Source organism: Kogia breviceps, chromosome 20 (genome assembly GCF_026419965.1).
Source record: "Kogia breviceps isolate mKogBre1 chromosome 20, mKogBre1 haplotype 1, whole genome shotgun sequence".
NCBI classification, from domain to species: domain Eukaryota; kingdom Metazoa; phylum Chordata; class Mammalia; order Artiodactyla; family Physeteridae; genus Kogia; species Kogia breviceps.
In genome coordinates, this window is record NC_081329.1 from 17,348,316 (window position 1) to 17,366,182 (window position 17,867).

Genomic DNA, 17,867 nt, shown 5'->3' on the forward strand with positions numbered 1-17,867 from the left:
TAATAATTTTGGTTTCCACTAAAGTTCAAAATGGTTTAGAAATCTAAAGTCTACAGATGAATATACAATGTGAAGAGTCTGAATGTGGAGCTACATGTGTTTGTTCTTGAAAAGAGAAAGTGTTCAGCCAAGAAGAAACAGAAAACCTGAATTGTCCTTAACAACTGAGGAAATGGAATATGTAATTTAAAATCTCCAGGTCAAGAAGATTTCACTGGAAAATTCTATCAAACATTTAAAGAAGAATTAACATAATTTCTAAAACTGTAATTTCACAAATCACTTCCAGAAAATAAATGAGGGAACATTTCCCAATACATTTTATGAGGTATCAGCGTGATACCAAAACTGGACAAAGACAGTATAAATAATGAAAAATATAGATCAATATCTGACATGAACTTAGTATAAAATACTACAACAAAATATTAGCAAATAGAATTCAATATGATCAAGTGGGATTTATTAGAACTTGATTATACAATTAAGTGGGATTTATTCCAAAATGCAAAGCTGATTCAGCAATTGAAAATCCATCAATGTAATCTACCATATCAACAACCTAAAGAAGAAAAAGCCTATCAATTGATTCCCCAAAATCTGACAAAATCCAACACCCATTCATGACAAAAGCTCTCAATAAACTAGTTCCTCAACTTGATAGAGAACATCTACAAAACTCTTACACCTAGTATCATACTTAGTGATGAAAGACTGAATCCTTTCTCCCAAAGATCAGATCAACATGTAAAACATAAAACTATAAAACTTTCAGAAAAACACAGAAGAGAAAAAAATAGAACTTTGTGATCTAGGGCTAGGCAAAGAATTCAATTTGACAACAAAAGTAAGATCTGTAAAAGGGGAAACTGATAAATTGGACTCACTAAATTAAAATCTGCAAAAGATCTTGTTATGAGAATGAAAACACAAACCATAGACTAGGAGAAAATATTTTAAAACCACATATCTGGCAAAGGACTAGTATCTACAATATATAAAGAACTCTCAAAATTCAGTAAAAAAAAAATTCAATTAGAAATAGGCAAAAGACATGAAGGATATTTCACTAAAGAGGTGATACACAGATGATAAAAAAGCAAACAAAAAGATGTTCAACACCATTACACTAGGGAAATGCAAAATAAAACCGCAAATTAAAACTATATACCCATGGAATGGCTAAAATAAAACAATGACAACACTGATGCCGGTGAGGATATGGAAAAACTAGGTCCTTCACATACCACTGGTGGGACTGTAAAATGATACAGCCACTCTGGAAAACATTTTAGTAGTTTCTGATAAAGCTAAACATGCAACTACCATTGCAATTCAGCCATCGGACTCTCTGGCCATTTATCTCAGAGAAATGAAAACTTAAGTTCACACAAAGCCTGTACAAGAATGTTCATAACAGTTGTATTTGTAATAGCCAAAAAGTGGAAACAATCCAGGTGTCTTTTAACAGATGGATGGTTAAACAAACTACAGTACATCCATACCATAGGATATTACTCAGTGATAAAAAGAATGAAGTACTACAAATACAACTTGGATGGATTCTGAAGGAGTTATGATTGATAAGTAAAAAAAAAAGCCAAATCCAAAAGGTCATATACTATAATTCCACTTACCTAACAGTCTTTAAATGATGAAATTACAGAAATAGAGAATAAATTCCGGAGGTGGGGAGGTGGGGAGATGGGGTGGGTGTGGCTATAAAGGGCAACCAGGAGGGATTCTTACTGTGATGGAACTGTTCTGTATCAATACCAATATCCTGTTTGTGAAACTGTGCTACAGTTTTACAAGATGTTAGCATTGTGTGGGGGGGTCACTGAGTAAAAGGTATATAGGATTTCTCTGTATTATTTCCTAGAATTGCATGTGAAACTACAATTATCTCAAACTTAAAAAGTTTAATTTAAAATAAGCACTGTTGTGTATATATTATATTTATACTTGTCCAAAACTTTCTTTGGTATGTTCCCACTGAAAATTATTTCATTCACTTCAAATCATATCATAGGAAGAAATTTCTGTATCATAGGAAGAAATTTCTCATCATAAGAGGTACTGAAAAGTAAACAGACTTAAGTATGTCCTCTTGATTAAACTATTTAATCAGAGTATGTTTAAGGGGGTTACTTAATTGCCCCTAAGATATATGTAGGTGACCTACAAGGCAATATTTGAACCAAATTCTATAACATGTGTACCTTTATACAGGACATAAAGATTAAAAAATCTGTTTTATGGTTCCATGTGGATTGGTCAAGTAAATATTTTATACAATATAAACATATTAGCCTATCAAAGTCATTTCCTAGAAAACAATGACTTTGAGCTTACATTTAAATGCACTTATAGTTGACTACAACACTGAACAAATGTTTGATTCTATTATATACATTTATCTTAACTCTAACAAACATATAATCAAACAATAATAGATTTTAGTTTTTTAAATACATACGTTACCTGCACACAGAACACTGCCGCTGAGGTTGAAGAGCAGTGAACATAACAATCATAGAATAGTTGCGAGGTGGTGTCTTTATAAATTTTCGGAATTTGTCACCATTCATTCGGAAGATTGAGCGCCTGGAGCTCCATTCCATCAGCTGTTCTACTTTCTCAGCTAAAAGATTCTGCAATAAACATAGGAATTTAAATTTACACAGGGTTAAAATTCTTCAGTTTGTACTTCAAGTAAAAAGAATTACATGGGATTATATTTTACCTAAAATTCATTTCTGCTAAAAGTTCTTGTTTTGGTGAACACAGTCATTGTTAAGCGACCATATATGCATAAAATATTTCATCTATTTTTCCTAACGATTGTAAAAGTTTATAAAAAGATATCAAAAGTAAAATAGACTTTCACTTCCAGAAAGATGGAATAGATACGCTTTTCCCTAATCCCCCACTAAATACAGCTAAAAACTCCGGTCGTATGAAAGACAAGCTTAAGAAGGCTCTGAAAAGTGGAAAGAAGAAGGAAGGCTGGCTGGCGACCCCAAAATGAAGAGCGCCGTGGTGGTGAGTGCCCTGAGTTTCGTTTCAGCCTCACCCATCCCAGACTGGTAGCCAGAGACGCTGGCAATCCAAGAACACCAATGGACACAAGCAACAACAAAAAAACCCCAAGGAAAGCCTGCTCTCTTTACCCAAAGGACAAAGAAGGGCGACCTAGTGAGACAAAAACTAACTGCTCTGGTCTAGCCAAACACCACAGGCGAAACACGGCCCTTCCACCGCACCCCTCGCTAGCAAGGGCCGAATGGGGAACCTCAACCCAACTCTCCATTCCCCTCCAAGCCTCAACATGCAAACAGCTTGGAGGGCCTCACGAAGACAAAGCTGAGCGAAAGACACGTATGCACAAAAGAGCACTGCGTGATGCTACGTATAGTGAGATCAAAAACAGGAAAAATTCTGCTGTGCTAAATGTCAGGACAGTGGCTTACTGCAGCAGGCGCTGGGATGGTGGGAGGCGTAGTGAGGTGAGACGGTACCACGGAGCTGGGGGCTAAGAAGATGCTCTGCCAGGGCGGGGTGACAATGAGAGTAACACTCTAGCCTCTGTACAGAACGCTCTTCATCTCTAGATTGTCCGTTTGACCTGAAAAAGTCTGAGAAGTAAACTCTACAGGGTTGTTGTGTTCCTATAAGAAATTTGTTAGCCTTGGAAAATCAAGAAAGAATGAGTGGTCGGAAGAGAAGGGCTTCAACCGTGCCATTTAAGAAGGACTAAGGACCTAGGCACAGATGAAATTCTTAACTGATGAGATGTATGATACCTAGAGTTACACCTGAGCACACCAAGCACAGTCTAAGAGTCCTGTACGAAAAGGAAAAGGGCTGCATTCTGGTCACTACACACGAAAGCTTGGACAAGACACTTCACCTCTCAGAACCTAGGGACTCATCTATTAACATCTGACCTTCCAATACATACCTACATGATTTACTGAGAGATGATAAGATAAAAACCTTTGTAAATTATAAAGTACTATAAAATATAAGGCAGTATTGGTAGAAGTATTGTTTTCACTGTTGTTAGATGACAAAGGGCGATTTTACCACTATAATCCTATAAGTGGTCTACAATTCTTTTCCTGTCAAATTTCCTACGTATTCTGAATATACATCAAAACACATGAGAACCAGTTTTAATTCTGGCCATTACCGGAGAACTTGTGAAGAACATTATATTCAGATTAAATATTAGATGACAAAAAATAATGAGATATTTTCAAATAAAAGTCGATCTTTCTCTAGTTACAGTCTCAGAATATTAAGTGCCTCAGACATGCTAAGCGCCATGCTATGGACATCACATATGCTATCTTATTAAACTCACATAGCAACCATAGCAGCACAGAGATAATACGCTTAATCCACAGAGGATGAAGCTGAAGTCTAAAGAACGGTAGCTCTCGCCACTGCCCTACGTTGAAGAGGTTTTACTTGCAACAGACGTTACCTTAAACCAGAAACTGACATCTCTAGTGAGCTCTCACTTTTACTCATCTGACAAGCCTCAAATCCCCCATTATTAGAGGAAAAGGTACTGCTGACCTATTGTTTGAGATAAAACACCTTACCACGGTTAAGTGGTACAGAGGTTTATTAGTTTGGGTTTTTTTTTTTTTTAAAGAAACATTCTAATTTTAAAAGGGTGGTAAGTCAATCATTTCTATATGTGGAGAAAATATTCTTAGTTAACCAAATACATGTCTTTCCATGTGAAAAAACTCCACTGTCACTGCCAAGGGCCAGTGTTCAATCCCTGGTTAGGAAATTATGATCCCATAAGCCATGCAGCATAGCCAAAAAAAAAAAAAAAAATTAAGTAAGAGAGTCTAAATAATGAAGAAGGGACAACACTACTACATAAGGAAAGAGAAACCTCATCGCATCTTGAACTAGTCACCTTTGCACAGAAAAAGAAATAAATGGTCTAGGAAGGTAGGTTTCTAGGGCATCATGGTTGATTCAGACTTTCAAGAGCGTTTGTTGTAAAGAAGGCTAAGCTAATTCTCAAAGGAAAATGTTACAAGGTGATGGAGTAGAAATATTCAGTAAGGAAGAGAAATCTGATTAATGTGAATTCATGCTTTTAAAATCTACTAAGAAAGAATCAGGTTGAGCTACAGTCCACAAATAGGGTTTATTCTACACTGCATTTCTCTGTGACAGGCACGTGCTTTTCTTTAAGGAGAACGTTGGATGCATCTGTTCCCTCAAAGTATTTCCCTTTTCAGAGCCATTTGTACCCCTCTTTGTTGGGAATTTTTCTTCACGCTACAGTTTCCCTTATCCAGGACTACTTTTAAGACTTCACCACCTTCTCTGTGTGTCCCTTTTTTTTTTTTTTTTTTTTTTTTTTTTTTTGCGGTACGCGGGCCTCTCACTGTTGTGGCCTCTCCCGTTGCGGAGCACAGGCTCCGGACGCGCAGGCTCAGCGGCCACGGCTCACGGGCCCAGCCGCTCCGCGGCACGCGGGATCCTCCCGGACCGGGGCACGAACCTGCGTCCCCTGCATCGGCAGGCGGACTCTCAACCACTGCGCCACCAGGGAAGCCCTGTGTGTCTCTTTTGGTCTCTTGAAGAGAGTGATACTCATAAATCTGTCTTACCACTGGAGAATAAAACCTAAACAAAATCATGCCCAAGGGAATTTTGTATAGTGGAGGGAGCATGGAAACATCCATAGTGCAACCTTTAAAAATTGAAAAGGCACCATATGTTCATTTTAAAAATGGAAAAGAATTTAATGGCTCAAGTTTAAATGATGATTCTGTATTTACATGCAGTGTGACTTGACCAAATTATTTCTCTGAATCTCATCTTCATCTATAAAATTGAAATAATATCTCACAAATCGGTAAAATTAAATGAGTTAATGTACGGAAAACTCCTAGCACAGCATCCGGAAAAGTACAGGCACTCAAATTCTATTCCCTTCTCCTCGGGTTAATTTCTATCAGCAACCTCAATCAGGTTGCTAAAAGAATAACTACAGAGGGATTTTTTTTTTTTTTAAATCTTATTAGTACTGCAATCTCAAGAGTTACCAAATGTTTTCTGTGTACTTAGTACATAGCAAACATTGTGCTAAATTTCTAAACATGCACTGTGGATTACTAAATACATGACCAGCACTATGCTAAGTTTATGGAAAATGAAAGTACAACAGATCCTACTCTCAAGGCTTTATAACAAATAAGCTCTAGCATTAAAAAATATACTTTGCTTATACTGATGTGTTATGGTTGTGGCTTTGCTGTTAAATAAATGGCTTAGTGCCAACTCAGGAAAGAATGGCACACAAGATCTTATTTCTGTGAACACTAACTGACTGGTAGCAGCTAATTTAAATTCAGTACAAAGCACAATTTTGAAATCCACACTGATACTATCAGCAAAGAGGGTGTGAGCAGTTGAGTTTTGTCTGCTGCTGGCACAAGGCTGGGAGATAGAGACACAGATGCCATATATCTACCATTTCTAAAAGGAAAAAGAAATCTAAAACTTAGAATCTTCAAGGAAGAAACCCTGTCCTTACCTGTTACCTTGTAAAAATCATGGGCCAGCAGGTCCCACATATTAATGAAGGTAAAATACTCAGTCACACTAACTATAGGTGCCCAGCCCTCTATTTTTATCTTAATGTTTTTATAAAAACTGAATTGCAAGGCAATTCACTATTAATAAACTGGCATAATCGACATATGGCAGTCCCCAACATACAACATTACTCAATATTTTCTCAATTCATGTTTTTTTTAACCAATTCATAACAAAAATACAAAGAAATGTTACATTTCACTAAACAACATGTAATGAAATTGTTCATTCCAAAGTGAAGCTTAAACAGGAAAAAAAAAATCTCACTAATACTTTTATACCCATATTTTTTTCCAGCATTTTATTCCTAGGTAAATTTTCATGATGACCAGATGCACCAAAACAAAGATACGTATGGGGTCTCTTGTCTTAAAAAACATCTTCCAGAGGGATAGCTATTCACGTGTCTGTTCTAGTCATCTACGTAGTATTTACACCTACATAGTATTTGTTCAGGTGCCATATACACTATTATGTATAATATAGATAACTAATGAAAACCTGCTGTATAGCACAGGGAACTCTAACAAAAGAAAAAGACAAATAAGTATTAGGATATAATGTACAACATGATAATATAATTAACACTGCTGTATGTGCTATATGTAAATTATTAAGAGTAAATCCTAAGAGTTCTCATCACAAGGAAAAAAACGTCTTTTTCTTTTATCTTGTATCTATATGTGATGATGGATGTTCACTAGATTTACTGTGGTCATCATTTCATGACGCACATAAGTCAAGCCATCATGCTGTGCACCTTAAACTTATATAGTAGTGTGTGTCAGTTACATCTCAATAAAAATGGAAGGAAAAAATAGCCACACTATGACTTGCTTACAGTAATTCACAGGACATAAATTTGGAATGAGAATAAGAAGTACATGTTGAAGGTATCTCTTAGTGACACACAGAAACTTCATGACCCTTCTGTCCTTCCCTGTATTTTATAGAAAGTCTCTGGGAGGAAAAGAGAGCTGTACTTTTCACAACTTGAATATCCAAGTGGTTCAATCAAAGCCCACTGACAAGGCAAAGAGAAGCAGCCAGATGCATATCTTTGCATTTGGGAGAAAAGTTAGCTCCAATTTCTACAATTATTTGATCCCCCAAATCCTTACTCATGTTAATATCATGCCATTCTTCTCAGATTTGAATAAAATATAAGGGGCAATGAATGCTTCCAGAAATCAAAATATCAGAGATTATACCACCCCATGTATTGATACATTACAAAGTGTTCACTAAAGACCACGAACAGCCTTAAGGGCCACAATGAGCTACACAATAGGACAAATACACCATTTTTATCAAAAATAAAAAATGCATACAGTACATATGCCATAAAGAGGGCAAAGATTCAAACAAAGGGTTAGTTAAGAACTCGGCAAATCATGGTATCTCTACAGGAAATGTAATCTGCGCTCCACAGGAAAACCTCAACTATCAATACTTCAAAGGTGAAAAAGTGAGAGATTGAAAAATACATTAAATAAATCATACTGAGAGTTCCTTGATGTATTTAATATCAAGCTCTTTAAAAGTAAAGAAAGAAATACTGCAAAACCCCAACCAATTCTTCCTCAGTGTAGATCCTAAAGAGAACCTGGCTGTGTAACTACAGAAAAGGGAACCCAGCCGGCTACCTAAGGCCAATACCAGCGCAGCTACAAGTTTATATGGGGGAGAGTGTTACATAAGCTTTTAAGTCCAACATGTTAAAGACAGTATCTAATTCAGTTCAGATCTGAGTGAGAAATGTAGAAATAAAGTTATTTGTGAAAACATTTTTTCAAACGTTCATGCTTTTTTAGAAAGGAGAGAAATTCAATTGATGGTGCCACAATATTCAATTAAGTGAACTTTTTCTAGAGACTCAGTAAAAATATTTCCACTCTTAAGTAGTGACTTTATTAACCTGAACTCTCCCCAGAAAATTTCCCTAGGGAAAGATCCACATTTCCATTATTTTGTATCCTTCAAAGCATCCTGAGAATGGCTAGCTCCTGATTGGCCCTGAAGCTCCCTCTATATATGTATCTACTGAATGGAATCTGTAAAACTTTTAAGCTATAAACTAAGAATCTATAATTTATTATTCCTATTCAAATGTAACTTTAAAAAAAAGGAATTCTAACTTCAGTTTATCATAGATTCTTTGCTCTATTTTTTCACTGCTTCGAAAGTGCAGAGTATTATAAAAGAAGCAACTGTTTCCTGAACTTGCATATTTATAGTCTACATAATTGACATAACCATAGAACTTAAGAATTACTGTGGTCAAATTTAAAATGAATCATTCAAGAATTTAATATCAATTAAAATTATTCTAGGATTTCCTATTTCACAAAAATAAAAGTAGTACATTTACATAAACACATGAATATAAATTCTACAAAGAAAAATATCACAATGTTTTGTTTCATGAAAAACTTAACTATCCCATGGCAGTAATAAATTTTAAGATTCCTAATGTTAAATGCCATTATACCTTAATTTTATTAGAGAAAACACACCAACTATCACACGGTGTTTTGAAATATTTTGTATTTGATACTAGTAATAGTAACACTAGATTAATGAATGTATGGGATTATATAAATTCAGGTATAGGAAATACATCTCATCCCCAAAAACACTGATACAAAATAATAAATTATTATCAGTGTTATGTAATCACATCTACTTTAACATACCCTAAAAAATAATTCCAAAGGAAAAAATCTGAACATAGTTATGTGATTAACATCAATCAAAATAAAAAAGCCAGGAAATAAAGAGCATATTAAAACAATGAAATATTAGGGACCAGAATAATATATATGTGGTCTGTAACTAGCGAAAAAATTCTATTATAACATGAAGTGGAAAGATAGAAGGCAAAGTTTATACTAACTACAACTAAATAACTACTAACTATCTACAGATAAATAAATCAAAGTCATGTAAATAGTCAAAAACTGTCTTTTTTAGAACTGGGAGTTATTCTGTTTTATTTTTTACTCTAAAGTGAACACAGTTTGGTTTTTGTTTTTTGAGTTTTTTTGGTTTGGGAGGAGGTTTTCTTAAATTCACGTGGGTTGTCTTCGTGACTTTTTCACTGTAAAACTGCTGAAGTACAATACTCTCCTGTCAAGAGACAACATCATTAGAATGCGAACCATGATGTTTTCACTTGAAGGATCAAAATATGAAGTCATTTTAATATGGAACAATCACGACATGGGCTAAATGAGCATCCCATTTTTATTCCACTATTGCATTAGTTTCTGAGAACTTCTTTCCTGAACTCCTTCATATCCTTCTGCTAGATATTTATTCTTACGTAAATACCCCACTGTAAAACAGGTACCAGATACAAAGAATAAGAGTAGCTGTATGAGCAGAGAAGAAAATCAACTTGAGGCTGTATATAGCCATCGGGCCTTACTGCCTCAAGAGCAAGGATCCAGGCAGGATGGTCACTGCCAGCATCAACGAGTACAGCAGATACCCTATTATATAATAATGCATTATTGGGCTTCCCTGGAGGTGCAGTGGTTGAGAATCCGCCTGCCGATGCAGGGGACACGGGTTCGTGCCCCGGTCCGGGAAGATCCCACATGCCGTGGAGCGGCTGGGCCCGTGAGCCATGGACGCTGTGCCTGCGCGTCCGGAGCCTGTGCTCTGCGACGGGAGAGGCCACAAGAGAGAGAGGCCCGCGTAAACAAAAAATAATAATAATAATGCATTATATCATAAAATAATCTGCACTGTTCTAGAAGTGGTTGTATACAACTCTTCACTATTAAGAGCAACATACTATGTTACAGCTGAAGAAAAGTTTTATTACAAGAATATGGAAAAATAAAAACATTATTCCATAAATTGCAAAATGAGATGTTTTTCAGGTTTATTCTTGAGTCATATAAATTTTTGATAGTAAAATTTGTGATGGTAAAATTATTAAAACCAAGAAAAATTAAACAGAATCCAACAGAAATCAAGCCAAGAGGAAATCAAAGCTTTAAATGTACTTTAAAGCTTTCCAATACCTTTTTCATTAACCTAAGTAGAATTTCTTCTACCAAATTACTTCCAAATGGCAGGAGCAAGCCAAGTTTTTGGATAGAACAAAAGATCTGGTTTGGTTATTTCATATAAACGGTATACTATCAAACTTATCACAGCTACCTACTAACCGAAATCTGTGTTATTAGCAGAGACCCCAAAACTGGGGGCATTAAAACCTCCAAAGAAACTAATTACATGGGGCTTTACGTAGAAAACCCTGAGTAGTATTAGAAACAATATTCTAACCTCACACCGTGCCTCCCTTTCCAGATAAGGGATACCTCTACTATTGTTCCATTTATCCCTATTAGCATAGGGATAATAAAAGAACGATAACATATTGAGATATACTATTTATTAAAACTATAAAAATAATGTAAGGTAACAAAGTAAGTGAAAAATTAATGAATTCAGTACAAATTAGAACCAGTCACAGAGGTGCGGGGACTGCTTGAGGATAAAATCCAACCAAGAGATACATCAAAATAAAGAACTCAGGAAGGGAGAAGCTATGGATAAAATCCAACCAGAGGTGACTCAAAATGAAGAACTCAGGAAATAAACTATGGTAAAAGACTAAATGTTGACTATACTGTTTAATTTATTAAATACAAATACACTTAAGTATAAAGCTAAGAATAATAAACAACTCCAGCAACCATTGTTATAGACAGTCTGATCATCTTCACTTGCCTAGGGGGACCCAAACTGTACTCGCCGTCCCTGCGTAATCATGAAGAGTACCTCCTTTCTCTCTCACAAATATCCTTGTCTGGATAAGTTATTATGGTCGCTCAAGATGTATAACACTTGCATTACGTTCCAAAATTAAACAAAGTAATTTATCAAATATTTGGAGACAGGAAAGGGAACGTGGGAAGGAATGTAAGAGTACAAAGTTTCTACATCTTCTATAGCACATAGTTAATCAATATAGGCTTTAATTAAAACACAGTACTATTTAAAATAGTTGTTAATCTATGCATGTAGAAGGAAAGAAGGATACTTATTTCTGCAACTTACTTTAAAAAGGTGGACGATAAATGACAGGATTGGACACATGATAAAGCAAGCACAGTAAAATGTTGATTGTAATATCTGGGTGGTGGGTATTTTTGAGTATTCACTGTAAAATGCTTTCAACTTTTATAAAGGTTTAAAAATACTCATAATGTTGGAGGAAAATGAAATTCGTCCAACATTAATGACAGTTGTTTTTAGGTGGTTAAATTGTTTTGTGAAATTTTTTTGCTCTCATCTGTGAACATTTCTATTTTGTCTTTTGTTACAGGGTATTATTTTACAAATGTCATTTTATAACCACAATGCTAGTTTTATAAACAGTTGCCTATTATCAGCTACTTTTCAGTTTCTACCACTAAATTATTAAAATAAAGCCCAGAACTTAAAGCCCAGAACTGTGTCTCATTCATCGTGTCCCCCGTGCCCAGCCCAGCCTGGTGCCTGCCTCATAGATAAATAGTTGTATAACTTAAGTAATGGAACAATTTACTGAAAACGCAGAAACAGAATTAACATAGCTCTCTCATGGCTAACATAGTCGTTGGTCCAGACACTCTTTCCCCATCCCCTTGTGGCAGGAGAATTACTCTTTTAAAAACATTTGCTATTATGATCAGAGACAGCAGCCCAAGATGCAAGCTGATCATTAAAACTTGGAAGTGGTATGTACATGAGGTACCATATGTTTAGTGGTAATATTCATTTGGTAAAAATACTATAAAAACATTGTTTCCACTTCACATATGAATATAACATGTTACATTAAAAACACCACTGTAGGGCTTCCCTGGTGGCACAGTCGTTGAGAGTCTGCTTGCCGATGCAGGGGACGCGGGCTCGTGCCCCGGTCCGGGAAGATCCCACGTGCCGTGGAACGGCTGGGCCCGTGAGCCGTGGCCGCTGAGCCTGTGCGTCCACAGCCTGTGCTCCGCAATGGGAGAGGCCACAACAGTGAGAGGCCCACGTACCGCAAAAAATAAATAAATAAATAAATAAATACAAACACCACTGTAAAATATTAAGGTAAATATGGATATACATTGGTACGATCTTTCATGGTCCCACTAATAATACATACAAAATTTTAATGTATGTACCATTCAGTACAGCAATACCATTTGTAGGGATTTATCTTAAAGAAAGAATCAGACAAGGCACACATGTTTATTCAAAAGTATACTCACTGCAGCACTGTTCATAATCACAAATATTTGGAAATAATATGTGTGCCCATAAAAAGGAGATTGGTTAGATCATAATATGGTATGAAATGGAACATATTATAGTCGTTAACAAGATGAGACAAACTTACTAAACGGATAGTCACAACTTCACCTTTAACAAAATCCAAAAGGATTACTTATCACAACACTCCGTAAAGAACTATTTCATATTTTAAAAGTAAACGTGTGCTATTCACTCATTAACTTATTTTACATACATGCTAAATATCTTAAAGGATATATAGTGAATTGATAATGGTTTATTTCTAGAGGTGAAGATTACAGGGGTGTACTTATTCTACTTTATTAGTTTCTATGTTATTTGAAATGTTTACCTATATTACTTTATAAACAATAAAACAACAGTTATTGCTAATTGGAAAGAGACAGTGAAAGAGATATCCAAAAAAGAATAGTTAAAAGACAAGAAATTCTGATTTCTCTAGGAAGAAATGTGCAACACAGCCAGGGACTGCCTCCGTTACCCTGTGCACAGATCCATACTAACGTTCCTATCTATGGACTGAGTTCATGCTCTTGGAAGCTGTGTTCACTTCACTCCAGTTTAATCCTTACTTTTTGGTCAGGTTGGTATTTGAGAAAATGAAGACGTTTCATTATATTCTAACTTGTGCAGTTACCACTACATTCATCCTTATTGACGAACACCTTAGTTCATTTCAGTGAAAATGACCTGGAGTATTTATCAAAAGTTCTTCAATAGCCAGGATTTTATGTATCTCTTTACTAAGAAAGTGAAGAAAGCAATCCCAGATATTTCAGATCTAATTTAGTGAACCATTAGGGAGAAGAGATACAAGAAACCAATAGAAGCCCAACAAATAAAACCATTTTCCTGGGTCTAGTAAGATAAAATTTTGAGCTTTTCTGGTGATAAACATGCCAGAAATGGACAAATTCGGGGCTATTAAGTTATTGCAGAGTAACACAGTCCTAACCACATTAACTGAGTTTCCATTCTGCTACCATAAACATCAACTGCTATTTAAAGGCTTACTTTTACAATCTAAATAGAAAAGCAAAAAGCAAACAAATACTTGCATTAGTCACAAAATATCAATTATGTACAGGAATAAGCTATACATACCTGAAGCAAATGAAAGAAGTTAATGCCCTTTCAACTAATCTGTCTCTGTACTACTTCTTTTTTTATTACAATATTTATTTATTATCACTGTAATAAAATATTTCATCATAATCATTATTTTTAAATGTTTGAGAACTGTTTTAATTCTGAAAAGTACAAAGAATAACAAAGCAAACACCTATGTACCCGCAATCTGTAACTGATTATTATTGAGTAAGTTTGAGGGTTTTTTTTTAACATAAACATTTAAAACATTGCAGGTATATCTGAACCCTTTATCCCATCTTATTCTCCTCTCTCCCATTTAGGCAAAAGTATTATTATTTTTTTAATCTATCTTTATTATCTACAGAGACACACACAAAAACAGGTATATAAAATCATCAGCAATATAGTTTTACATGTTTTTAACATTAGCATAATATTCTTTTCTAATTTCATACTGAAACTTTTAAGTCGAAGTTTTGTTTTAAAAACCTGTGCCTGTTGACCCATACAGGTATAATCTATTTCCATTGCTGGAGAGCATTTATAAGAATTCTAACCATTTATAAGATTTTTAAAAATTCTTATAAACAATGAGCATCGTTCATGGTTTATAGACGCTCTCTGCAAGAGTTCTTAAACTGGGTCTCCACTGCTTCCATGATTAGAATTCAGGGAAACCATGAACTTGGAAAGGACGGAAAACATATCTTCATTTTCACAAATCTCTAACTAAAATTTATGATTTCAATTATAAATGGAGACAACAAACACCACAGAATTAACAGTATCTGTGACTCTGTAACCAATAAAAATCAGGAATTTTCCTCTTCCATTCTGCTTGTTGCTCATAGCTCTAGATATTGTTTATACTAACTACTTTGAATTCAGTTATAAGACCTGTCTAGATTCTTGTTATGAAATGACTTCACAAAAAAACAATTATTGCATCACATTTATATTTTGATAACAGTATTTCAGTGAGGTTATTATCTTTTGTATGTCTACGTATTTTATTCATTTAAAAATTATTCTGCAAAGAAGTGCATAAACTTTATCAGACTGTCAGATTCGCCCACAGCACACAAAAAAGTTAGTAACCAATCGTAAGGCATTGCCAAATGGCTTATCCAAACTAATTATGCCAATTTGGACTCCCACCGACAATGTCTGAGTTCCTATTTTCCCACATCTTTATCAACCCTACAACTGTCAGACTTCTAAAAATTTCTTCCAGGCTGATAAGTAACAAATAGCATCTCAATATTCTTGTAATTTTCATATCCCTGATGATCAATGATATTATATGCATTTAAATATTTTAATATGTTTACTAACCACTCAGGTTTCCTCTACGAACTGCCTGTGTGTGTGTACTGTTGCAAAGATGAGACAATTTGCAGGGGACCACAGAGATAGCTACTTGTGCTGACTGACTGCAAACTCTACACTGCACATCAGAGACACTGCATCACCTCCTCATTCCACCATGGGAAACTGCCTCTAATAAGCTCAACAATATCTTTAACAAGTGAGTATAAAATGTGAAGCTATAAAAACTACAATCCATTTGACAAATTGCGGGAAAATAAAATCTAGTAAATATTTTTCATCATATGTGTATTAAAGTTCATTTAATGGAGATTTTTTTCCAGAGAAATCGAATTTTATCATGTATTCCACAAAGACTCCACAGGAAATAAGTCATTCTGTGTAAACAGCAGGCAACAAAACAATAAAATTACTAGTAAATGAAGTCCCATATAATCCAAATTGTTATGTAAAAGTAAATACTGATACTGCATTTCAGTTAATTCTGGAAACTAAAAACCAAACCACAATAAAAATAACCTATCATTGAATAAATTCTTACAAAGTATATGCAAACAAAGCAAATATATTCATAAAAACTGGTATGAAGCAAGCCACAAAATGCAATTCCTATAAGGTTACAGGTAGTCACAGTGCATGTAGAAAAACAAATTTTTCAGAGAGAAAAACTGGCCCAAAGCATACATCAATGTAATAAATTGAAAGAATTCCAATATTATGTTCACACGTGTATTAAAATCAAATGTTTCAGTTAGTATAATGTGTATCACAGTTGAAAAAAATATAAATGAATCCTAAAAGAAATTCATACTTTAATGACTGGAACTAGAATTATGAGTATGTTTTTATCTTCAAATCTAGAAAAATAACTCCCAAGGTCTCAAAAGCCATCATTCCTTCAGAAATTCAGGCAGTCTCTTCATCGGGAGCCTTAACTCCATTAGAACCATCACCCCTACCTTCAAAATACCACTCTGCACCTCTCTACTTCCTTCATAAAGTCTCCTCAGACTTAGCTTGAAGCTAACATTAAAGTAATGCCCCCCACTGCTACAGAACCACAGGTTTTATAAGTGGACAATAATAAATTTAAAGAGAAAGTATTGAATTTAAATCTAAATTGTTACAGAAGCAACCCAAGTTCTAGTTCTGATGAGTTAGTTGTGTGGCCTGTGGCTTATTTTTTAAAAAAACAAAAAATTCTCCACAGACTGGGACCTCAGCCTCGCTCTAAAGTGTTGGGTTACCAGGCTCCACCACTAGGTGGCAGTATCTCCACTATGGTCTTTCTTGCTCGACGGGGCTAGCATCTCTCCCCACATCCCTTCACTCTAACCTCTTCCTTTAAGCACTTACACCTACCCCTACTACGAGTATACACTGGTCAGAGAATAGTTTGGGGAAACATTTGTGTGGGTTTTTTTTTTGAGGGGGGGGGACGGGGGGTAATACATTTTATACACTTACAAATATAAAGTAGACAGCCACTATAATTAATGAATAAATACAACTACTGCTTATTAAAACAGTCCTCTGAAATAGATTAAGACCTCATCCTCATAAGAATATTTCAGTTGATGAACCCACTTTAGGCCTGCTACCCATGGATACCATGGAAACAAATCCACTAATGACCTCCTGCAAAGTTAACCTATAATTTAGAATTCTGTAGTGTTACAGACTTGTAATTTTAATTACTTCTCTTGATTTCAGTAAACCTGTTGTTCCTGCTGAAATGGGGGGAAAAAAAGGTATTTCCACTAAACACATAAGGTACTTAACACAGTGCCACACACATAAACTCTCAATATGAATAATTATTAAGAGATTCAGATTAGTCATTTCTATTGTTGTGAAGCAATTTCACATTGATATTCCATTTATCTAATCTACCAGGGACACAATTCCTTTATTAGCAAGTTCAACAATGCTAACAAACACAAAAAAATTTCAGAATCTGTAACATATAGCAGGTAGCTGAACCCTCATTGAGAAGGTTCAAGAATGTGATTTCAGTTCTCAAATAGCAAAACAATATCCCATACCTCATATCTCACAATGTTGCTGAGTCACCGCCTCAAATATTCATGTATGTTTTTATCCCTCTCTCCTAACTGCCTATCCAATTCGTTTTAAACTGTAATCCATTCAGATAAAACAAACAGAAATAAAATAATACCTTCTATATGTCTAACAAACTTAAGAGTAAGAAAAATGATAAAAATTAAGGAAAACAAATTTATACACAAAATAAACTATAAGAATCATTATCCACCTCTAATTCTCCTTAAAGTTAATTATTGATAACATTCTTTTTATATTCTCTAAGGCTACCTAAATCCTAATCAAACTTGCTTATCCTTAAATACAAGGATTTTTTTCCCTAATTCAATCATTCAGCATTTTTCTTAAATACTATTACTACAGCAATATTATTTTCTTTTACTTTCACTGCAGATGTCAGTGTTCTCCTCCCCCACTGCCAGTTAAATGTTCTTCCATAC

At 35.0% G+C, this 17,867-nt stretch overlaps 1 protein-coding gene across 4 annotated transcripts in view; it reads right to left on the reverse strand.

Annotated features, from left to right (window-relative positions):
• Nucleotides 1–17,867, reverse strand: part of TUSC3 (tumor suppressor candidate 3) — a 138,466-nt gene that overhangs the window by 101,014 nt on the left and 19,585 nt on the right. For all 4 annotated transcript variants that reach the window (XR_010838528.1, XR_010838527.1, XM_059049199.2 and 1 more), the window contains exon 2: nt 2,485–2,654. Coding sequence is in view for 2 of the 4 variants with exons in the window: in XM_059049199.2 (XP_058905182.1) it covers nt 2,485–2,654 (170 nt within the window). In the remaining 2 variants the exon portion in view is untranslated. The remainder of the gene's footprint in view (nt 1–2,484; nt 2,655–17,867) is intronic.